This window comes from Pelmatolapia mariae, linkage group LG6 (assembly GCF_036321145.2).
Source record: "Pelmatolapia mariae isolate MD_Pm_ZW linkage group LG6, Pm_UMD_F_2, whole genome shotgun sequence".
Classification (NCBI taxonomy): Eukaryota; Metazoa; Chordata; class Actinopteri; order Cichliformes; family Cichlidae; genus Pelmatolapia; species Pelmatolapia mariae.
In genome coordinates, this window is record NC_086232.1 from 43,650,743 (window position 1) to 43,675,808 (window position 25,066).

The window sequence follows — 25,066 nt, forward strand, 5'->3', positions numbered from 1 at the left end:
TCGTTAAGAAGTGGCTCCCAAGTTTATTTCAGTCTGAGAGAGTTTCATGTAAAATATGCACATCTTATTTTACAAAAACGTGTGTGTGTGTGTGTGTGTGTGTGTGTGTGTGTGTGTGCGCTCTGAACTGGAATGTAGAAGGAATGTTTGACGGATGTTCTTCTCTTTTAAACTGAACACAGCAGAGAAAGTCTCAACAACGACTACAAGGATGCAGTGATGAAATAAAACCTGTCAGACCCGCCGCGGCTCTGACGTGCAGTCGGCTTCGTTTTTACAGTGCAGTGAACAAAGAGTCGCAGTACGCACACAGCTCGACAACTTTATGTCCACAAATCGACACGTTCACCACAGCGCAAGTAGAAATACAAACACAACAGATGCAAAATTAACGGCTGATAAACTGTGAAATTATTTTCTTCGTATCCAGATGCAGCGAGGGACCTCAGGGCTCCAGAGCCGAGCTGGATTCAGACAGTCTGTATGAGCCGCTCGGCCCATGAAACAGCGTTTGTGTCCCAACAGAAGCAAAAAGAACAAAGCACACAGATTCAGATACACATCGATATGAACGTTAAAAGATTTTAAACCTTATTTGTGTTTCAAAGAAATGAATAACCTCGGACCGACAACACAAATATACAGTGTGTGTGTGTGTGTGTGTCACAGAGTGAAAACAGTGCTGTAAACTCATCCAGAGTCACTGACATGTGACCGACTGCTCCAACAGAAGTAAACATCTACACAGGCTGCAGTTCCTCTAACGTGCAGCAGAGGCTCCAGCAGTGAGTCCGCCCCCAGAGACTCACACAGCAGAACAAACACGTTCTCCTCCTGATAGGACGAGGACACAGGCGGCTTTAGCTGCTAGCTGTCTGCTAGGCTTCACCTGAACTGACCTCTGGACAGTGTTTGTGCTGTTTTAATGATTATCTGACCAATCAAATGTCAGCTGTGAGGTTACTGTCCAACAAGTCTGAACAGTTTTACTGAGTGAAATTCCAGGTTTTTAATGTGATTTTAGTGATCAGCTGGTATTTGTTGCCTGTGGATGCAGACTGCTAACCAGCCTGGCTAGCATTAGCTAATAACTTAGCACACCACCTTCTCCTGTAAGTACGGTCACTTCTGGCTCTAAAAACATTTGGCAGTGTTACAAAATCCATCTTTTATATACAGGCTGTGATATGTAGCTAAACAAGCGAGTCCGCTTTAATTTAATGTAATGGGTGATGTAACGAATTATCTTTCACAGGGAGGAAATAAAACAAAAAAAGTTACTTCACTCGCTGGGCCCACGTCCTCATTTTAGGTTTGACAGCGTTTTAGAGGGTAAAGGTGATGCTTGGACATGAATTGAGCTGCGGTTTGGGGAAGGCCTCGAAGGGGACTGGCGACGGCTCCCGGGCAGATCCTCATGTACTGAATAGAAGTGAAGAAGTTAAAGAATGGAGAACGAGGAGGGAGGGGCACGTAAACGAGACTGATCGGCTTGCAGAGCTGGGGGAACCTCAGTAGATGACAGGTGGAAGGAGCGTGTTTGGAGGCGCTCCTGAAATTCCGATACATAATCTCCAATACAAAAAGTAAAGAAGAATATGTAATAGATTACACACCTGTTACGTCACAGTGTCATATCCCTGTCCCACAGCCTTTCTTTCCAGGCCGACTCTGAACCTGAGCTGCTAAATCTGAATTTATTTCACTCTCTGAAAATCAGCCTGAAAGCTGTTTGAAACACATGCTGCATAAAATTGACCAAAAACACAAAATCAAAGCACATAAAGCAGCAACGCAACTGTGACATCATCAAAACAAGTAGATTTCCACGCCGACTGTGTCCTAACTCTATACCAAGCAGTAATCAGGACATCTGACTGTGGACTAAGACGATGGACACAAGCACAGAAATGAGAGACATGACGCAAACGTGCACAGTCAGGATGTGATGCAGAGTCTGCACACAGCTGCAGACGGTCGTCGTCCTGCAGAGAGGCTGTTTTCATCACAACTATGCAAATATTTCTGGGAGGAAACACTGATGTAAATAACGCAGCGACGGCGTCGTGTTAAGCTAACTGAACATCCTTCCAGGAAACAGTTTGGACAAACGTGGCCTGAACGTGAAGCTGCTTCTCCAACAGGAGTGCTGCACTCACAGCACAGAGGAGAGCAACGTGCGACTGTGCCACCATCACAGGAATATTCTGTTCGCTTTAAACAAATAAAGATTTCTCAAAAACAAATAAAAGGGCTAAAATGGCATCACAGCTGGAACAGGCCGACCACCACTAACCCAGTCCTGTTGAACAGAAGACCACTCGGGCAGACACCTGAACAACATTTGGTTAATCTTGCCTCCTCACCTCGTTGCAGAGTCCTCAAACCTGGAGCCTTCTCCCTGCGCCGCTGCACCACCACGGAGCAGCGATTAGGTCACTGTGACACAGTGTCAGTGAACTTTGTGCAGAAAATGAGGTTTCATTATTAGGAAACTGGCTAAACGTGCCAGATCACTGCAGCAGGATATAAAAAGGAGATGACTGAATGCTGCAGCTCCCCCCTCACTGCTCATGTCAGCAGCTGAAAGTAATTAAAGTTACCACACTGCTTCCTAGAAAACACAACAAAATTCCAAAGAAACTCCGTGAACGGTCAAAGTGACGTAAGCCAGCAGTAATTTATCCCAAAGACAAGCGAAGCAGAGAATCGCTGCGTTTCAGACCTGAACCTGAATCTCCAGACTGCACCTCACATTTTCTCCAACTGAATTTCAAATGTCAAAACTCTGTCGCACGGCGCGTCTGCACAAAAAATGAAAATGAAGACTGGAAATGTGATGCACATCACGGATGAACCTGGGTTTAGCTGCTCGCATGTTCTTAAAGGGAGTGAGTGTGAGCTTCCAGTGTGACTGTGCGCCGCCGCCGCTGCAGCGTGGGACGGCCACTCCCGACATACGCAGTGAGGTTTGAGCGTGTGGGTCGTGTAAGCATGTATGACACCTCTGTAATGAAACATCAGGGCGTTGTCAGCGTGTCAGGGAGGAAATCAGTGCAGAAAGGACAACTTTCACAATGGGTGCATCAAACCTGACTCACACAGATCCCATGATGGTGAGTAACAGAAAGCTGCCAAAGACGCACAGCTTTTGTTTAAAGCGTCACTTTAAACGGAGAGGGAACCTGAACTGGGCGGCTCAAGTGTTTTGTTCTTCAGCTGAAAGATGAAACCAGTGCTGCAGTTCCTCTGACGTCCACTAGAGGCACCGGCAGTGAGCCAGTCCCGATAGACTCCCGCCTCTGCAGCAGGTGGATGGCGACACAGGCAGCTGCTAGCTTCACCTGAACTGGACCTCTGGACCGTGTGTGTGCTGTTGGTGCCTTCTGGAGCATTTTAATGACATCGTGTAACCAATAACATGGCTGCTGTGAGGTCACTGTACTTGGAGTCGTATCTGGTGAGCGAAATTCAAGGTTTTTACTTGGATGATACTTTGTTTTTCCACACCCTTACATGCAGTCTGCTAACCAGGCTAGCTCATGTAGTCGCTTCCCGTTTGGCAGCCTGAATGGTGACATTAAGGCTCTGACATCAGAGTCCTTTTCCTTCTCAGGCTTGTGGCTTTCACTCGGATTCTTTCCAGGCGGTTTCTGATCAGCTCAGCCTGAGAACATCTGAAACAGATCTGACACGAGAACAGCCACAATAATAAAAATCATAGAAAACTCAGGACTTCACAAACTAAGCGGTTATGGTACAGTGTCTTTGTCTGTCTTTTATGTACAGTCTTTGTCTGAACCAGTATTGGTTTCAGAGGATTAAACAGACGAGCTCACACTTTTCAGACTGCAGTGGAGCGACGGAGGTTTTAACTGGAGCAGAGACAGACAGATCTAAGCTCCACTTCTCCACCCGGAGCCAGAGCTCAGCTGCACGCCGCCTGCCGCATTTCAGTTTGGGAATCCGGCTTTTTCAGACTTTTACATTAGTATGCTGATGAGATACGTCCACAGGCCAGCACACAGGATATCTACGCACTTTGCTTTAAATCGTCTTTTTACTGGCTATTTTTCTAAATACTTTTAAGCTTCCAGAGGTTTTATGTTGTGTTCAGCTGACAGCAGACCTGTGATCGCTGAGACTGTATCAGCGTCTGGGCCTCTCAGAGAAATCTAATCCTCACATCTGTTACACACAAAACAGCAGAACTGGAGGTGAAGCTGCAGGCTGTGCTTCAAACTCAAGACCACTGTGCTGACTGATACACCACCTGTGTCTCCACCCACCTGTTTATCACAAGGCCACGCCCCTCAGAATGCAAAGCCTTAATACAGTTTAAATGGATAGAGTTGTTACAAAGGGTGAAATCAGCTACAGAGACCAGATCGGCTGTTTTCTGTAAACACGCCAGTTTCTCCTTTTGTCTACGAGTCTACAGGCGCTGACTCACTTTTGGAGCCGCCCTCTAGAGGCCATTAGAGGAACTGCAGTTTCTCGCACTTATGATACCGTGTGGTTGAGACATTCAGCTCAGCTGGCCGTGAGTCACAGTATCCTTCACGCTATGATCGAGCTGGTTTCAGTTAACTGAAAAGAACTTTGTCTTTGGCAGGTCAGATTTTCCACCACTAAAATATTATCAGACTGGAAAAGAATGAATTCCACATGGAGGACGTAATCCTGGCACTGCTACTCCGTCATGTCTGCCACGCACTCTTCAACAACATTTTTAATTTCAACATCACAGAATTGGTATCAAAGACTATCAGAAGATTATTTTTAACGAGATGAACCTTTAAAAAAGTTTTCTGTGGTTTTCAGGCAGAGATCCAGTTTGTCCATCCTTATGCCTTCATAACAAAGATCATCCTGATTGGCTCTCAGGGGTTCATGGAGAAGGAAATGCAGATGTTCGTGCGTCTGAATAATCTCTCGTCCTTTGTCTCTACTGCTTGTGCACGTCTTCGTGCCGCAGTATCTTGTACAGGACCCAGTAGAATATGTTGAAGAAGAGGAAGGCCAGAGGGAAGCCGGCCCTCGACACAGTGTCAATCTTTTTGGCTCGGTCGATGAACAGCTTCCTCATCTCCTCCGTGCTTTTACCCCCACTGGCTGCTGCAGGTGCATTCTGGGTAGCGTTCTGTGCCGTGGCTCCCGGCGTGTTCAGCGCACTCACGGCGTTGTTGGCGCTGGCCTTCGACTCCTTGCTGTTGCTCGGGGTGGAGGTCACGGCGGCAGCAGAGGTCAGCCTGCTCTCATGTGCCCCCCCTTCCTGTTGGAGAGACGAGGAGGAAGAGGAGGAGCAGGGGGAGGAAGGGGTAGGGGGTCACAGATTATTTGTCAATCTGTTCACCGGTTTGACCTCTGAGCGAGGCACCACACCTGACTGAAGCACAAAAACGAAGAAGCAAATGAATTCAGGTTTCCTCGGGTCGGTGCTCAGAGCTACTTTCTCTACATTCCTGTTTAAAACCTTCTGAAACTGACCTACAAACAACAGCTGTGAGGCGTTAAAGAGAAACCAGCAGTGCAACGAGCCATTAAGAGCTCGTTCTCACTAACAACAGGAAAACAAATAATATTACCTCAGAGTTTAAGCTCTGCCCCCTGGTGGTGAAAGCTTTAGTTAAACTCAGCTGAGGGAATTACAAAAGGTATCTTTACACCTGCCGTGTGCCTCCAATCAGATTTTAGGCAGAAATGTGACCGATACTCAGCTGAGAAATGTTTGTATGTGAGATCATAATAAGGATGAAGATGTTTTTGGGAGCCATTAATTCACAAAAATAAGCTAAAGATTAGTTTACAGCTGCGGTTTCAGTTAAATGTGCAGAGATATGTCAGTCATCAGTAAACAGCTGTATGTATCCAAACCCTCCTGCCCTGTGTGAAAGATTAACTCGATTCAAATCACGAGTGAACTGCGATTAATCAGACAAACTGAAGCAGACTGAAAGATCTCAAACGGCAGCCACGATCTCAAGAACCAGCTGAGGAGCAAAGTCAGTGACATCATCAGCCTGAGAGGGTTACAGAGACATTTCTAAGGCTGTGGGACTCCAGCGACCCACGGTGAGAGCCTGGAAAACCTGGAAAACCATCGATGACTCATCCAGGAGGTCACAGAAGAGCCCAGAACAACATCTATTAAGCTCAGCTGAGGTCAGAGGTCAACAATAAGAAAGAGGCGGGGCAAAGATGGGCGAGTCCAAGCAGAAACCACCGCTGACCAAGAAGATCACAAAGTCTCGTCGCACATCTGCCAACAAACATCTGGAGGATAATATTCTGAGGGCTGACGAGACAGAAGCTGAACTTTCTGGAAGCTTTGAGTCACATCTGCATCAGACTAACAGCGTTTCATCCAGAAACATCCAGCAGCAGCAGACACGGTGGAGGTCGTGTGACCGTCTGGGCTGCTCTGCTGTGACTCAGGGAACCATGCAGGAACCAGCAGCTCCACCTCTGATTGGCTCAAAGGAACAAAATAAAGGTTCTGGAGCGTCCGAGTCAAAGTCTGGACTTAAACCAGACTCAGATGCTTTGAAACCCTCCAATGAGACAAACAGCAGGTATCAGGTTACACTCAGGACAGGCAGGTGTGGATACCTTTGTTCCCTTAATGAATGACATCATCATTTAAAAACCATCCCCATGTATAAACAGTGATGTCAGTGTCTGTGCTAGCGTCCTGTGTTCTCCTGTTTTTGTTTGCTTTTGGACTCAGTTTGGATTTTTGTTATTTGGCTCACAGACTTCCTCCATCACAGCGACGAACCTGTCGGCTTACAGCATCCTCAGACTGTCCACACAGTCAGGCAGCTCTGCAGACGGCCAGTGGAAGATAATGTCCCAGCCTCGGCTGTTCATCATCACTGAGCGACCGTGTGTTTGTCTGGACACGGTCAAACCGACACATACTCTGTAAGCTGAAGACATTTCTGAGCACAGTTAAGCTCAGCTGCACTACCTTAAGCCGAGATTTGAATTCTAAGCTAAACTGAAAGAAACGAGGCTCAAGTTTTACATGCTCACTCACACTGTCCTGATCCAAACGTGCACTCATCTGGAAATATGTCATTAAACACCACAGAAACAGTCACAGCTCGCACACATCAGAGAAATACGTTTGTATTCGTGTCACCATTTCACTCCTTTAACACATCCTGTCTTATTTATGAAGCTGCTGTGTGAAAAGTGTCAGACTGATGGAGGAGGAGCTCATGCAAGAGAAACATGCGCACAGACACACACACATGCAGTGTGGCATTACCCTGTGGTTGTTGGTGTAGATGTTGGTCATAGATCCGTACAGAGGGTCTGCCGCTTTGAGGCCGTCGTCAGTGTTAATACGACGAAGGGACTCGGCTAGCTCCTCTGGATCAACTGCACCTCCACTGATCTACCGACCGACAGCATGCACACGTCAACACAAAGCAAAAGGAAGAACAAAAGAAGAAGAGTGCGGGCTGGGCCGCTCAGCCATTCAGTCAACGCAGGTAAATGTACAAGTTCAGCTGCTTGCACAGACTCACAAAGACGCACAGATATGAACGCTGATGAATTTGCATCAGACGCTGCTACACAAGCAGTCTGGGATAAACTGACAGTTTATTTCAAAGTTTGCTCGTGCCTGTGTGCTAAATCCACCTTAAAATGATTTTTTATGTGTTTAAATTTCACTGTGTTCACATGAAGCCTCTGACATGTAACAGTAGGTCTCTATTCACATTCAGAATCAGTCTTCAGACCCACGGGCTCAGCGTCCGTGCTTTCATCAGGACGCTGTCAATGACACGTTTGTGTTGGCGAGTTGACTGAATGCTGATCTTCCAGCCCGCTGAGGTCGTGATCGTGCACCGAGCTCAGGCTCATCCACAGGTTGGATGGCCGCAGAAACACAGAATCATCACACTGATGCAGTTACAGCCGTGCTGCGTCATGCACCGATACAGCGAGATGACTCAAACATGCGGAGCGAGAAGCACCGATTCCTCCACCACTTCCTCCTCCCTCTCCGGCCCAGTTCCAATCCGACCTGCCGCTCCACGCTGAGCGTAACGAGCCAGCGTTGGAGCGCTGTTCTCCAATGGAAGCTCAAACATCAGATGGAAGCAATAAATCCATTTCTGACATGCTCACACATCTCTGTCTTTCTATAAATTCTAATAAGAATAAAAATAACGAGTAAGCACATTGTGTTTCCACAGAAACAAACGAGATCTCGCAGTACTGCAGGTCTGTGTGTGCAGGATTATACGTGACACACATTTAAAGCTAATCCAGACTTTTATCCTGAAATCTTTCAGGGATTTCTCCACCCTGGGATGGGCCAAAAGTATACTTATGAGTTCTGCACAGATATATGAAAAATTAAAAGAACAGAAGTTGAAAGAGATTTCTGTTCCAGAGAAAGTTTTCCTGTATGCAGCGAGTCAAAGCTTTCCTGTGCTGCTGTCAGTGCTCCCCTCAGCCTGGGCTCACTGGGTCACAGTGTTCAGCCTCAGCCTGGACAGCATGGACCTGCACTCCTCACAGTGAGCCGGATTGGATCTGGGCCTTTCTCACCTCGTGCCGTCTCTGAGCAGAACGCTGCAATAACAACATGTCACCACACGGTGGCAGCCTCAGCCCAGAGCACACGAGTCACAGCGGTCCATCAGTCTGTGGATGCAGGTCACAAACTGTGTGTAGGTGTTCCTCACTCTGGATGGTGCTGCGTTCGCTGTGCTGTGCAGTGTGTGGGACTTTTCTGTACCTTGCTCTTATTCTTGTTGTGCCGTCTGAAGCGCAGCAGCTCTTTGTGTTGCCTCGACACAAAGTTAACGGCGGCGTACTCCAGCAGCGCAGAGAAGACGAACAGAAGACACACGGCCATCCAGATGTCGATGGCCTTCACATAAGAGACCTGTAAACACACACACACACACTTCATTCAGCAGGCTGGAGGCGCTCAGCGTCAGTGGTGTGGTTTAAGTTCACAGTGAGTCTCAAACGTAACACCGACTGCACAGATGTTTCATTTTTCTGCAATAATTATAGACTTTATTTCAGGGCTGCAGCTGACACGCTCAGCTGTGTGTGTGTGTGTGTGTGTGTGTGTGCGTGCGCGCGCTGCTGTGACGCCTGTGGTGTCAAAAAGATGTAACTGCCCTCCTTTATGAAACGATGACTTATTCAGACACATGTAACATACTGGAGTGCAAAGCTCTGTTAAGCACTGGAAACATGAGAAACCTCCTAACCTCCACACACACACACGCACACACAAACCTCAGCTGTTTGGCCTAGCCTGTGTGTGTGTGTGTGTGTGTGTGTACAGTATGTGAGGGAGGGATGAGTGTGCTGATGAGTTAATAAGGCTTATGTAACGAGTGCTCCGTGTCTGATTGTTTCTCATGCATACACGATACCAGAGCAGGACTGTGGGGCTTGTTCTCACTCACGCTCTGCCAGACGCATGATGTGTGGAATAAACAGACTTCGGTTTGTGCGTGCAAAACATCCGGTAAGATGGAGGAGGACAAAAACTCAGCAGCACATCACCATGGAAACATCTGCTGCAGACCTAACCTGGTCCAAAGCAAACTCCAGATGAGACATTAACATGTATAAACCCCTGCTGTCCACTCGACCAATCACATCTACCGAAAAAAACCAAAAACATTCCTGGGTCACTGTGTGACCCCTGTGTCTGCAGGCTTTGTGTTTCCCAGCTTTACTAGCTGTTCTCAGAGAGGATGCAGGAGCTTTGTCTTGGCTGTGGCAGAAGCTGCTCTGAATTGTGAGGTTTTACATCATGAACAGCTGAGTGCGCGCTTTGGTTTTTCTGGGGTAGGAATGGCAGCACTTTGGGATGGAGGCGGCTGAAGCAGGTGTGTAGATGTTACTCTGCTGCAGAGCAGCTACACCTCCACAAATACCAACTGAAGTGCCAGTGCATGGTGATGTGGCTGCTCTGAAGGCTGAGCTGTGACTGTGTTTAATCGGACTGAATGGTAGAAGTTAAGAAATATGTTTGGAAGATGAAGGAGTCAGACAGACGGACAGTTTGAATGAATATTATTCTATTTTTTAACACTTGGTGGGATGAATTCCTGCCACGCTGGACTGGAACAAAACTCCAGGGCTTAAATGATCAAGTTTAACATGTCAGTGAATGAGACAAAAGAACAGCTGTCATACAGCAGCAGAGGAGACGCTAAGAGCTGGTGATGTGTGACCAAAACGAAACAAATCACTGCACCGAGCATTACTCGCTGGCTCCACGAGACAAAAGGTGGATTTAAGTTCCTGATGCAGCTCCGTGGAGGAAAAGCAGGACTTTCTCCTGAAGAGTGAGAGCTCGGTTTCTTCTGTGCTAACGTTTGAATAGCTGCACTGTAACGCTGTGCTGCTGGCAGCTGGAAGACATTCACACTTTCCTTTATCGTCCATTTTATCATTATTGCAAATTTCCTCTAAATATTGTGATGAGGCTGTGTGACTCCCCCCTACCCTTCAGACGCCTGTGTCAACCAACCTAACGCTCCACGCTCCAAAAACCGAACACCAACCTAACTGCAGCTGAAACACAGGCAGGCGGAGCTTTTTATCCATATGTAGGAAACCACCAACAACAAAAAGCTTAAAGAGACCTTACCTAGCAGACCTTCTCGATGTGTATATCCCCAAGAGAGCACTCAGATCCTCTAACTAACTGCTCTTCGTGCAACAAAGGCCCGGACCAAAGACCAGAGGGGACCGAGCTTCTGCAACGGCTGCACCTAAACTCTGGAATAATCTGCCTATCGATGTCAGATTCCATTCAATCATTTAAATCACGCTTAAAAACTCACCTGTTCCATCTAGCCTTTGAAGCAAATTAGTTCAGACTTCCACCCGGTCTGCATTTGTGCTATGTAACTGTAACTGTCACTGTAACTGTAACTAAACCTGTTTATTAACTGTTTTTGTTGCCATTCGTTGTAATCTGCTTTGCTGCCTTGTGTGAAGCACTTTGATGGACACTACCCTTTTTAAACGTGCTATAGAAATAAATATTGATTGAATAATTGAGAGTCTGATATTTCTGTGATGGGAAGGAAAAAAAGATGGAATGGTTGGAAGGCTGAACCTGCAGGAGAGAAGAGAAGACATTGCAAAGCGATGTAAGAAGGAGGGTTTGTGTTTGTGTGTCTGTGTGAGAAACGAGAGGCGGCTGTGAGTTTGGGATACAGCATCACCTCTGTTGGACACGCAGCGGCGGCTAAGGACCGCCTACTGTGAACCGCGTCATCATGACAACCTCACAACGAACAACATGTCGCGCTAATATTATCCTTCATCTACATGCATTCAGGTAACAACAGTCCTCACAGTGTGTGCAGCGTGAGGCCTTTTACACACACACACACACACACACACACCTTAGGCAGTGAGGTCCTGGAGCCTGAGCTCTGCGTCGTCATGGTGAGCACGGTGGTGATGCCCAGGGCCACGCGGGCCGGTGCGGCGTCCATGTTGATCCAGAAGGAGACCCAGGACAGGATGACGATGAGCAGGGAGGGGATGTACATCTGGATCAGGTAGTAGCCCATCTGACGCTCCAGGTGGAAGCGCACCTCAATGCAGGTGAATTTTCCTGCGACAAAGGAGCGACAGTCACAAACCTGCAGACAGCACTCAGGGCAGGAAAACTGCAACACCGGCTTTGGCGTGAGTGACGGGGGCGAGAGGATACTCCCACCTCGTAGCCGACTCGCTAGCAGCATGGCCGCTTCACCTGTCCCTCCTGCACTTTCCTGCTCATCGTGTCAAATATTTACTTACTCCTCGGCCTCCTTTAGCAGTAATGAAACTTGTAACATATGTGTACCTGAGGCTTCTGTTTAAGACACCACCAACTTGTTCATGTGTCTAACCGCTTTTACCCACTCGGCGACACACCCGCCGGGGGTCAAACTCTGATTCTGTTCTGCCAAAACAATGTGGGACTCTGTAGTTTTCTCTGGTCCCCTCCCCAATCAGACCAGGAGTGACATGTTTAGCCGCATGTTCTCCTTAAATTGCTGGCTGTCTGAGTGGTGTCCCAGAAACGATGTGGGCTTCATAGATAATTGGCAAACCTTCTGGAGGAAACCTGGTCTTGTTAGGAGAGACGGCATCCATCCCACTTTGGATGGAGCAGCTCTCATTTCTAGAAATATGGACAAATTTATTAAACCCCCCAAAATATGACTATCCAGAGTTGGGACCAGGAAGCAGAGTTGCAGTCTTACACGCCTCTCTGCAGCTTCTCTCCTCCTGCTACCCCCCCAAAAACCCATCTCCATAGAGACTGTGTCAGCTCCCAAACAGACAAAAAACAAACTAAAAACCAGCAACAAACAACTTAAACATAAAAAATCACAAAGAAAGAACAATACAGAATCCACATCTGAACCAAAGAGTAAAACAGTGAAATGTGGATTATTAAATATTAGGTCTCTCTCCTCCAAGTCTCTGTTAGTACATGACTTAATAATTGATCAACAAATCGATTGACTCGATTAGCCTGCACTTCGCTCTCACACTGCAGGCTTACTTGTTGTTCCTAGAGTATTTAAAAGTAGAATGGGAGGCAGAGCCTTCAGTTTTCAGGCCCCTCTTCTGTGGAACCAGCTTCCAGTTTGGATTCAGGAGACAGACACTATCTCTACTTTTAAGATTAGGCTTCAAACTTTCCTTTTTGCTAAAGCATATAGTTAGGGCTGGACCAGGTGACCCTGAATCCTCCCTTAGTTATGCTGCAATAGACGTAGGCTGCCGGGGGATTCCCATGATGCACTGGGTGTTTCTTCTTCACTCACTATGTGTTAATAGACCTCTCTGCTGAATCATATCTGTTATTAATCTCTGTCTCTCTTCCACAGCATGTCTTTATCCTGTCTTCCTTCTCTCACCCCAACCAATCACAGCAGATGGCCCCGCCCCTCCCTGAGCCTGGTTCTGCCGGAGGTTTCTTCCTGTTAAAAGGGAGTTTTTCCTTCCCACTGTCGCCAAAGTGCTTGCTCATAGGGGGTCATATGATTGTTGGGTTTTTCTCTGTATGTATTATTGTAGGGTCTACCTTACAATATAAAGCACCTTGAGGCGACTGTTGTTGTGATTTGGTGCTGTGTAAATAAAACTGAATCGAATGAATTGAACTCGTATAGTAAACTTCCAAATTGTGGTCCCCACAAACATATGTGAACATTGTCCACACACACACTACATCCATGTTTGATCAGGACCTGCTGGGTCAGTCGGTTTGTTTCTCCCTCACTTTGTTTTTCGACTCGATCCTTGGAGCACAAACGTGACGGATGAAACGTGGCAACCGTTTCATCCTGTGTGCATCTTACCTGCATCCTGATGCTTACGGCAGTGTGTGTGTGTGTGTGTGTGTTACCTGTGTTGTAGTGCTTGGTGCAGTATCGGAGGTCTGATTCATCTTTGAGGATGAACTGTGGGAGCGTGAGGCCCTCGGCCACTTGAACAGGTCCGTTCTCCTGCCACTCAAAGATCAGGTCGTTCATGGTGTACCCGACTGAAACACAAAAATAATGAGAGACAACAGATTTAAAAACAGAGCACAAGTCTGTGTCAGATATAGTTGTGAGGAGTTTGATCATCTTTTGTTCAGATTGTGTCGATTTGTGTTCGCACTCTTGTGTCTGTCGGTGTTTCAGGGCAGCAGACGCGTTTTCCTTCCTCGTGGGGCCTGCACTACGACGGCTGCTGAACACACCCAGAGTCTCCATTTATGCAGCTTCAGTGTTTTTAATGTTTTTATTGTTTTTAAACGTGCATCTCTGTCTGTGTCGTTTCCCTCCTGTGGTCCTCGGTCTCTGTGTTTCAGCATCACTGTGTTTTTGCTTATTTCCTGTTTTATTTTGAAGGGTACTTTTCTCTCGTGTCTTGTTCTGATTTTTCCCTCTTTGTGACCGTCTGCTGTGTTTTCACCTGTGTCGGCTCACCTGTGCCCTCGTCCCAGCTGTGTCTCACTCCACATGGTAACTGGCCTGGTTCTTGCTCTGTACAACATGCCTCATTTACACGAGCACAATGATTCGTAAATCTCAGATTCTTTCACAACCCAACATAAAAAACACATCAAATGTTTAAAGTGAAAAAACTATGAGCTCATTTTGAGTTTGGGGGCAGCAACACGTCTCTAAAAGGTCGGCAGGGCTGCAACAAGAAGCTGGAAAAGTAGGTCGGACGAGAAAGAAAAAGCTGGAGGAACACTGAGCTGCTAAATTTCCCACGTGTGGGACTAATAAAGGTTATCTTATCTTATCTTATCTTAATCAGGCTAACTGTCAGCAGGTCAGTCACATGATCGGGTATAAAAAGAGTGTCTCAGAGAGCCAGAAGCTCTCAGAGTTCAACATCCTCTAAGGAAACTGCATCCACAAACTGGTTTTCAGAACGATGCTCCTCACTGTGAACATCTCATCATCATCATGTGGAGGAATCTCTGTGCGCAGGTTAAAGCTCCATCAAGCAGAGAAGAAGCCAGATGTGACCGGCGCCATCTCCTCTGGACCAAAGTTCCTTTAAAACTGATCTGAGGTCAGACCCATCCAAACATGGACGCCGCGTCCTCGGACTGAAGAGGAGAGCATCCAGCTCATTATCAGCGCTCAGGTCAACGCCTGCAGCTCTGACGTTTCGGGGGCGTGCCTGTGGGACTCACAGCTGACACATCTGGATACCAAAAAAAGGAGGAAGCAGAGCGAGGACTGCTGAGCTGTGAAAGTCCAGCAGCTGCTCTCCGCAGCTCTCAGACGCTCACAGACGACGTTTGCAGATCACTGCAGCCTGTTTTTGTGTCAGTGTTGATTTCCGGCTCTGTTTAGCTTCTTTAGTTTTCCCATTTTTAGGACTTGTGCATCTCATTGGTGGGTCCCGTCCTCAGCACACAGGACACTGGATGTTTTTAGACAGAGCTCACGGCCAAACGCGCCACCAGCACAGATATCACCACACACATCAGAGAGGCAGTGAAAACGTGCCCGAGGACAGGCCAGAGATGGCTGGATGATGCAGGAGGCTTGATGTTAATGCAAACAGATGCCGTGATATTATTCTTGTTTTCACACATGCGTCTTATATTCAGCTTTCAGTGGCCCCTCTTCTTCTGTGTCCGGGTGAAGGCAGAGGGAGAGCGGAAGCCACGTATGAATGCGTGCGGTCGGAGCGCTGCGGGGCTCTCCGGCGAGCGCAGGAAGCAGCTGGTATGTGCTGGTGCAAGCCTGCAGCCATGCACAGAAAGAATGAGTTCATCCTGCTTCTTAAGCTTCAGCTGAAAGTGCGTGAAAAGTGTGTGCATGTTAAAAAAGAGAAAAACAGAGGAGAGCGCGCCTGCAGCCTTCCACACGAGCATCTCTGCTCGGCTCGGGATGCTTTTAAATCTTACGACGGCCTCCGGTGGCAGCGGCGGCCGTGACTGTCGACTCGCTGCACTTACGAGCTCGGCTGGTCCCGGACGCGACCTGAACAGGGTCAGGCTGCAACACAGCCTCCAATTATGTTTCATGGAACGAGACAAATAAACCTGGACTTTCTGTCCTCGAACACGGACCACGTCATGACTCATTTCCTCTGCATGTTAGTATGTCCGAATGTGTCCTTATGGTTCCTCTGACATCAGGGAGCAGCAATGCAAATAAACTGTGTGTGTCTGTGTGTGCGTGCGTATGTGTGCTTACCTCTCAGTGTGTGTGTGTTTCTATGTGTGTGTATGTGGGTCAGAGAGGACTGAAACTACCAGTGAAGATGAATAAGCTCTTCGAGGGCTCTGTCCCTGAGGCCAGGCCTCTGATTGGGCAGACGACGGATTCGTCATCATAACTGTATCAACATCATTAAACACGACTGCTTCCTTAAAAAGAAATGCTGCTAAAATATGTTTCCATGGAGGGAGAGGGGGCCTGCACTAAATATACTTCAGGATGGATGAATGAATCTCATCTTCATCCAGTTTTCTGGAGGATCATCCGCACGACATCAACAGATTTTGAAATCATGGTATTGTTTGCAGCACGGACTTCCTGCGTGTGCAGGCAGCACACGTCTGAACAGAAGCAGCGTGCTAAATATTCAGAGTCACGCACCGAGCCTCTGTGGGCGCGGAGACGGATCGGAGAAGACGCTGGGATATGGAATATACATGTTCACATGAAGCAGAAACACGACAGGCGGGGGCGGGGGGGGGGGGGGGGGGGGGGGGGGGGGGCCTGCTGCTGTATGTTTAAGCACACAGCATTAACCCGAGGAACTTCCCTCTCCATTACAGAAGTCTTAATCCACACTCGGGCTGCTTTTATCTGTCTGTGAGGGGGGGGATTTAAACATTATCTACAAGGATCAGAGTTTTAATCTCATTCTGAGCCTCTCTGGGAATGACTGCCGCTCTAATTAGCTCCTGTTTATCTCTGTAAATTCACAGCTGCCCAGAGCCGCAGCCTCTGAAGCATCTCCCATCAGCTGGTCAGAAAGTTTAGTTTCTGCTTCAGAATCAATGCGACGGCCGACGGGAGAGCAGACCCTGCTAACAGCTCCCCAAATGGCTCTTTAAATGTCAGCTGCATTTTGGCTCATGGTCCATTTAAGGTGGACTGTGACCAAGTAGAAAGCCATCCCGTGTCCTGACTCAGAGGAAATCACGGACGCTGTGTCCTCTGGACTGAGGATGAGGAACCATCTGGCTTACTGTCAGTTCAAAGATGGTCCCCCCGATGGTAAAGAGGGAGGGGTGCAGTAGTCCACATGGCAGGGGTAACTTGTTCATCCATGGAGCAAACAGGCTCTTTAAATGTCAGCTGCATTTTGGCACATGGTCACCGAGTAGCCAAAAAAGCGATCTGTTAGTGTTTTCCTGTATTCATGTACGGATTCATCTCCCACCGAGGAAACCTTCAAAATGTGTCGCAGGCAAGTTCAGAGTTTGTTCTGTGGATGTGTGAGGGTTGGTGTGACACAGGAGGATGCTGGGATAGAGAGAGAGATGAAGGCAGGTGAAGAAGAAGCATCTCTGCGTACGTATGAACACACGTGTGGCAGAATGACACGGCTTGTCAGCTGCTGTTTGGCTGCTGATGTGAAGACGAGGACTCTGTTTTCCCAGGTGTGCCTGAAGGTGTCGCGGGGCACAGCTGAAACAATGAGCCCCATCATCAGCCGCCCTGTCGTGTTGTGACCATAAATTTTAAATGTTCACATGTGACCGAGTCGCAGCTCCTCGATGATGCATCCTTCTCTGCACCTTGACCATAACATTGCATGTCCTGCAGTTTTACATTGACGGTGGATATTTAACTGCCCTTCTAATTGTTGGTGGTGTAGTGGTTAGCACATTTACCTGGCAAGCAAAAGTCACTGGTTTAATTCCAGGTAGTGACACTAATCGCATCAGATGTAAAAACGCTGACAAACCAAAAATCTGGAGCTGAAAAGAGCTTCTTTGTAATTAAGAACGGGGCTCAATGGGTCACAGTCTGAATGAAAGGTGTTTCTTAACCCTTTAACCCAGGGGTGTCCAACTCCGGGCCTCGAGGGCCGGTGTCCTGCAGGTTTTAGATGTGTCCTTGATCCAACACAGCTGATTTAAATGGCTAAATGACCTCCTCAACATGTCTTGAAGTTCTCCAGAGGCCTGGTAATGAACTAATCATTTGATTCAGGTGTGCTGACCCAGGGTGAGATCTAAAACCTGCAGGACACCGGCCCTCCAGCTCTGGAGGTCCCCACCCCTGCTTTAAACCCTTTCCGTCACTGGCGACGGGTTTAAAGGGTTAAAGACACACTGTACATCGTTCATACTGAAAGTGCTGCGAGTGTGTACAGTCATGCAGTACTTACAGCTCTCCAGCTGCATGATGCACGTCTGAACATCCATCGGGAAGTTTTTTAGATCCATGGGACACGACAGAGTTAACGTTAGCCTGAAAAGAAAGAGAGGAGACACTGAAGACCGAGACCGTGGATTCAAAGTCACAACATCGTAATGTACCAACATCTCAGTTTATATCAATGTGCCACCTGCACTGCTGGAACCAGGAGGATACCCGGTAATATCAGATTTTATACATCAAAATATTCAGAAACGAGATCCCAGCTGACAAACTTACAGAACCACTGTCAGCATCTAATGTTTAAATCCTAAAGCCTGGGGGCCGGCACATGAAGACCTCCTCTCTTTGACTCACAAAGGACATAAAAAGTTCAACTAAACCCAAAAATGAAGAATAAATGTTTAATCGGAGCTCATATTATAACATTTACAAGTCAGATTAGTCAAATGAATAAATGCGGTCCAGTGTTTAAACGCGACAAGCTAGGAGTGAGAAACAGTGTCAGGCCAGAGGACATGTGGCGAGGCAGCAGCGAGCTCAAATCAGAACATTTCTGAAAATCAGCCTAAAAATGCTCCAAAGTTTGGAGCTGTTGATTAACAACCTGTAAAGCACTTTGGTCAGCTTGCTTTTGAACGTGCTGTAGAAATAAAACTGACAGTTACTGTAAAATGTTGCGACTTACATTTAGCACCATGAAGTCTGAGGCGATGGACTTGAATCCAACAACAGGAAGATATTCTAAACATTTCAATATCAGTGACCTGATTAAATAGACACGACTGAAGACGTGCATATATTCATTCTGCAGATGCGTCTTCCTCGGTATCTCAGAGTTCGCTGCGTGCCTCTGGCTATGAAAGCATGTATGCATGTATATACACTGCACACCGCTCCTTGGTTTCACGCATAAAGGAGCTTGTACTTTCAAATTACAGGAAATAAACAGAGGTCAGAGTCACATGACTCTGTGTGTCACAAAGGTTTTTCTTAACCGTGCTGCTGCTCACCTTATAGAGTACAAAACATTGCCGTTCTTGAATATCCTGAGCAGTTTGTTGTCTGTGGTGACTTCGTGGAAGTGGGCTCCCTTCTCGTTGGCGAAGAACAGATCCGGTTTCCATATGGAGTCTAACATAGAGGGATCCAGGTCCAGAGAGTCATCAGGGTATTCGGAATACGCCAGCCTGGGATCATTCCACTGCTGACGGAGGAAGATGTTCACTCGGTAGTCCTGCAGACACACAACATAACACGAATAAGTCACACATAGAGAAGCACATACACTAATGTCCCACATGCTGCTGTTGTTTTACACAAGGGACTGTCAGAAACGTAAAAGTAAATAACCACAGAAATCATTTACACGAGAACAGGAGGAGAAACTATACAGCTGTCCCTCGTGACCACGTGGAAACCCATTCTGTGGCCTGATTGACTGGAAATCAAGGGTACCGCGTTCTCCAGACTGATGAGGAGGCGAACATCCAGCTTGTTATCAGGTCAAAGATAACGAGGAGGACGTTAGTCCACGTCCACAAAGCCCCATCAAAGCTCTACAGGCAGCTGATGGAATCTTTTTTCAGCGAGAGACTCAAATCCAAAGGCGAGTGAGTCTATAGAGTCTAAACTGGCCTGCAGCGCAGAACTTTCACACACTGACGTGTTAGGGAGTGAAAAGCATGACAAAGGAGGCCGTGCATATTGTTGCATTTCTCCTGACACACAGATATGCATGCTCGTGTTGTCTGAACAGGACAAGTTCCCTGAACATGTTCCCACAGGGCGAATATAAATTGGGCTGCGTGTCGTTTCACAGAGCTCCTGGAACCTGATTCGTATAACCAATCACTGAACCTGTGTCATATTTTTATCCTGACTGAAAGGCTTGAGGTGTACACAGATGAGACAGAGGCCTGTAAATCAATTATAGACCTGTGCATCAGCTGTGCTGGAGGATAGCGTGACGCAAACATGTCAGTGAACACATGTATTCATGCACAGGCACACCTTATAGGCGGCTGACGCCTCGTTACTCCCATCAGTATACGCAGGCATGAACGTGCAGCAATGTGACCGCAAATCAGCCTCGAAGTGTCCTCGAGGCGACTCATTTCTTACAGCTCAGTCGAAGCACCAAAACAGCAGCAACAAGTTATATTTTTAATGCTTTGGACAGGAAGTAGCGTTGCCCTGTTTGCTGCTGTGAAGACTCAGAGATGATAGTTTGAGTGACTACAGGGGCCACAGCTTGGTTCACAGTGTGTTTGTACAGATGGATGTAAATCAAGTTCCTGTAAGGAATCCCACAAGGCTCAATTTTAGGCCCTGTTTTATTTTCATGTCTACAGCTAAAGTGCACCTTTATACAGATGGCACCACACTCGACTCGGCTCGAGCCAGCCTACCTACAGATAGAAAGTAAACCTTGAGAGACCTCCTGGTTAAATAAAGATGAAAGAAGTAAAAGTAAATGAAACATGGTCTTTGAAGGAACGGTACAAAGAATGGGCAAGTTCATCAAACCATCACATCCTTTACTCTGTGACTTACAAACCCTTATATGACATCCAGTTAATCTTCCAGAGACATCTGATCACAGCAGGGATTACGGTGGCTGGGAAGTGCAAATCACATTTACAACATCAACAACAAAATAACATTTCAGAAAACACTTTAACAAGTCTGCAACAAATTAACAAGTGGCTCTAGACGGAAAGGGATTGTCTGAAATACCGGAAGTGACTCAACGATTAGGCTTACTCCATATTTGTAGTACAGAAAAGTGATTTGTAGTCAGCTAAACGAGGGCTTTTCAGAGAAGTAGTGTTCAGTTAATGTTTGAAGAGATTTTACAAAAGAGTATGGGTGAGATAATGATGTTCAGATTTTTAAATGTCACGGGGATTTTCTTAAGAAAATATCCAGGCCTTAAAACCGTCATGGTCCACACTCCAGCCCAGCAGGTGGCGGTAAAGCGCCTTTAAATTAGCGGCAGAAGAAGAAGCAGCAGCTAAACGCGGGATGTCAACAAATGTCTAGAAACTAACTCCTCACAGCGCTTCGTTACATTTATTACCCTGACGGTGCTCGCTGCACTACATAGATAAATGGAAAATGTTTTGCTCATTTTGTGGCGCTAGCTTCAGCCTCTTCACTCCTTTTTGTGCGCCCAGGTCCTTGAAGCTCCGCTCTGATTGCGTTAATGATCGTTGTTCTGGAGTGAAAATGTTTTCTTCGGTAAAGTCCAGCATTATTGAGTTTACTTTTAAGACTCCTTAAACTCATATTTACACCATGCAAACTTAACATCATGTCCACGATAACACTATATGAGTGACCTTCGTTGAAATATTGAATGCAGTACTGTAGGGCAGCGGTCCCCAACCTTTTTTGCGCCACGGACCGGTTTATGCCCGACAGTATTTTCACGGACCGGCCTTTAAGGTGTCGCGGATAAATACAACAAAATAAAACTAGTACCGGTACCAAAAAAATAAGATTTATTCTTATCACATGTGAAAAAACCCAGGAAAACCGAGTTAACAATAAAAACGGTAACAAAATAACGCTGAAAACCGATAAAAACCCTGAAAACCATACATTTCACACCTGAGCCTCAACTCTCCAAACGACTCACGGACCGGTACCGGTCCGAGGCCCGGGGGTTGGGGACCGCTGCTGTAGGGTGTCTGATCCTTCAGCCTGGTCTGTGTCCCGCAAAAGCTCCAGAGACCGTCCACAGGAAGCACAAAAAGGAGTGAAGAGGCTGAAGCTAACGCCACAAAACGTAAATGTGATTTGCACTTCCCAGCCACCGTAAGGGATCCCATGGAAGCATTAAAAATATATAAGATAACTAATTCATTATCAACAACCATATTTCTTGGGTTGGGTATCAGCGCCAACAACGATCGCATCAGGCAACATAAAAGAAGGAGCTGGGGTGGATGTGGGTTGCAAAGTGGCTTGCAGGTAGGTGTGCAGCAGCTTTGGAGAGGCTAAAGCAGTTTGGTCAATCTGATATCCTTGTGTCAGTGTTGTTTATGCACCAACATTGGATCTGACCAATCACAGTAGCAGTGTGGTGATGTCATAGTTTTGTGACTTGGAAAAAAACCTGCAGATGTCCACTCAGGAAAAAAAATCTAAAAAGAGGGTGGTTAGGGTGTGACTGTGTTTCCATGTCCCAGAACTGTGGCATCACTACAGTGTAATTGGTCACTTTAACCTGGACCAACATCAGTGATGATGATCCAGGAACAACACCAACACGACGACATCAGATCAAGTTGTTAGGTTAGCAAACTGAATGTGGGACTCAGCTGAGCACTCAGATCAGCTGATCTGCCGGGATAACAGCCAGAGACCCCACGGGGGAGTTTGCATGACTCAGCAGGATCCTTCCTCTTTTCCCAAGGATGCAGTTTAGTGAAGTAACCAGCTCCATTTGTCTGTTTGAGGATTTTTTTGGAAGGTTTAAACGCTCCACGAGAATAAAAGCAGCACAGCCATCTGCAGGAAACACGACTGTTTGGTCCCTCGATGGTGAAGCGAGTGCCCCGATGACACTATCACTCCACTGCACGACAGCTCCATAGAAAATTCCCAGAATGCACTGTAAAAGGCAGTGAGCATCACCGCTCGCTGTGCTCACTGAGTGGAAGTGACATCACTGCTCTTCCACTTCAGCAGAGCTCGGGTGGAGCTGGAGTCGCTGTGCAGAGAGCACACATGTGGCTGATGAAACTAACTCAAACAGCGTCGATGCCTCTGAACGCGCTGCTTTTATTTCACGAGCTGCGACTTCTCCTCAGACGTGTCGCAGGGCCCAAACCCACAACAGCCCTGCCACAACTTCAGCTTAGACATTTCAGATTGTTGTGTAGCCTACCGACATACAACAGGAGGGCGAGGTGTTAGGAACACCTAAGAGAAACAGACCCCCCGCTGTAGGACAGCAGAGTAAGAAGGTGGATAAAAGTGGAGCGAGGGCAGAGCTGTGTGGATATTACATTTCACAGGTGACTTATTCTGCACCGCTGCATCACATTTGCAGTCGTAGGAGAGCGAACGCCATGATCACGGCTCCCAGGGAGTCATGTTGCAGATTCATTGGTGTCTCAGCGCTCACTGACGCAGGACTCAGGAAATACTATTCACTGTGCAGCGATGCAGCGGCTGACCCGGGGCGATCCTGCACGCTCTCACACTCCTGATCTCTGCTGGCAGCCAGAGTGTCCTGCATCTGTTCAGCTATCAATTATTTTAGCTTTCGAGCAGTATTTGCACCATGCATGAAACACAGAATCTTTCTTTAATAGTCCTGTTTCAAAATCCTTCCTGGTACACACTCGCCCCGTGCTTTAAGTATTTACTGCAGTCTAATGAAGAAGAGGGGAAGGTAAACAAATGCAACACATTAGTTTGAGTTTGCATTTTTTAAATGCTTCAAAATGGATCAAATAATGAGCAGTAGTAGTATTAGTCCACTGTAAATGTGTCGGTTGTTGTCATGAAGCACAGGAAAATTCCCCGAGGACGTCGTTCTCATCGCGTCTTTAAGCTCACTGCTTTGGTTTCTCTGAGACTGAAATGTGCAAACATACATGGAAATGCAGCAAATCAGGCAAAAGCAGTGTGTGTCCAACTCTAGCGAGCTGTAAAGTGAACGTTTGGTGTGAACACCTTTATCCTTCAGCACAGACTGAACTCTGAGTATCTCCAGGAAAAGTTCTCCAGGCTTCTTGAAGGACATTCAAAGCATCCTTTAGGTGTTCCTGCCTTTAGCGCTGCTGCTCCAGCACCACCTCTGGTCCCAGAGCTCCGCCCACAGTCCTGTCTTCAGATATTTAAGAAATGTGGTGCGATCAGCTAATTATTCAAACATTTTAAAACCAATAATCCTGTGCACGTTTAAAAGGACAAAGGACATGTGCTCACTTTGTCCACGCAGTAATCTGTCTGTGACAGCAGGGAGCTGCTCTGAGTGAAATCTTCACCTAACCAACAGGTAACAGAAGCTACGTCCACCTCTGCAGCCAGCACACCCACTGCAAACGCATGCTTAAGATGAGCTGTGGGTGTTTACTGCACCCAAGTGACCAAAACTGAAGCATTCAAGCACGTTAAGGGGTCGGCTGTAAACCGACGCACAGGTGCACAAAAACCTTCTCACACAGGGTTTAACTGAAAAAGGTTCCAGTGAGGACAACCATCATCATGTCTCTCTGTGCACACACACACACACACACACACACACACACACACACACACACACACACACACACACACACACACACACACACACACAGTGGATTAAAGAGGATGGAGAGACTGAGTGAACAAATAAAAAACAGTTTAATAAAAGTAAATCTGTTTATCAGAGATAGCGTGGAGCCGAGTGAGCCAACCTGGCTCTAAGCCCTGTGTGTGTGTGTGTGTGTGTGTGTGTGTGTGTGTGTGCACGTACAGTATGTGTGGTACTGTGTGTTAAAAAAATCACTCTGGAGCTCTGATCCTCTGTCTGATATAATGCTAAACTGTTTTGGGGAAAATCGGTCTTAAACAAAGAAAAAGTGTTACAAACACTCGTTGCCGTTAAAATTGTCTCATAAATGACTGATGTTTCTCTGAAAGGTACTTTTTATAAATTCCTGCATTTAAAATCGTTTACACCCTAAAAATGAACTAAAGCTGCTAAAAGAATGTGAGCTGTGACTTTTTGTCCAGGACTTGAAGACACATCATCTGAAGTTAAACTGGTGCTGACCCGGGCATTTTTAGCAAATAGTACCACATAGTTTTTGTATTTATTAAAGGTCTGTTTATAATTTCATAACTCCAAAATAGATGTTTTCATGAATATAAGAGTGCTTATTAAGAGTTTTCATCTTTAAAGATTGATCGGCTGTACTGATCGGTGGGGTGTACGTGTGTCAGAGCTCTATCAGACCTCCACAGCCCCTCGGATGGATGAGTGCTACATCAGGACATGTTTCACGTGCTTCTAGGATTTCTGACAGCGTGCCCTTTAAGATGTGAACAATTATTATTGTTGTTGTTGCAGTTATTATTTTAAAGTAGCTTTACTCTTTTTTTTCACACAAATAATTTCCAGTTTTTATCTTATCTGCTCTGCATAATTTGCTTTTACCTATATTTGGTACTCATCCATCCATCCATCATCCATCCATCCA

General features: G+C 46.7%; 1 protein-coding gene across 2 annotated transcripts in view; it reads right to left on the bottom strand.

The window, feature by feature from the left end:
* glra3 (glycine receptor, alpha 3) overlaps positions 1-25,066 on the bottom strand; it is a 48,503-nt gene continuing 23,437 nt past the window's right edge. Inside the window, exons 4-10 of one of the 2 annotated variants that reach the window (XM_063477096.1) lie at positions 18,878-19,101; positions 17,875-17,957; positions 13,418-13,555; positions 11,412-11,626; positions 8,762-8,911; positions 7,277-7,405; positions 4,942-5,275 (exon numbers count right to left, since the gene is read on the bottom strand). In XM_063477096.1, the coding sequence (XP_063333166.1) occupies positions 4,949-5,275; positions 7,277-7,405; positions 8,762-8,911; positions 11,412-11,626; positions 13,418-13,555; positions 17,875-17,957; positions 18,878-19,101 (1,266 nt within the window). In that variant the 3' untranslated portion in view covers positions 4,942-4,948. Of the gene's footprint in view, positions 5,276-7,276; positions 7,406-8,761; positions 8,912-11,411; positions 11,627-13,417; positions 13,556-17,874; positions 17,958-18,877; positions 19,102-25,066 lie in introns of both variants that reach the window. The other variant, XM_063477097.1, reaches the window with a different exon arrangement.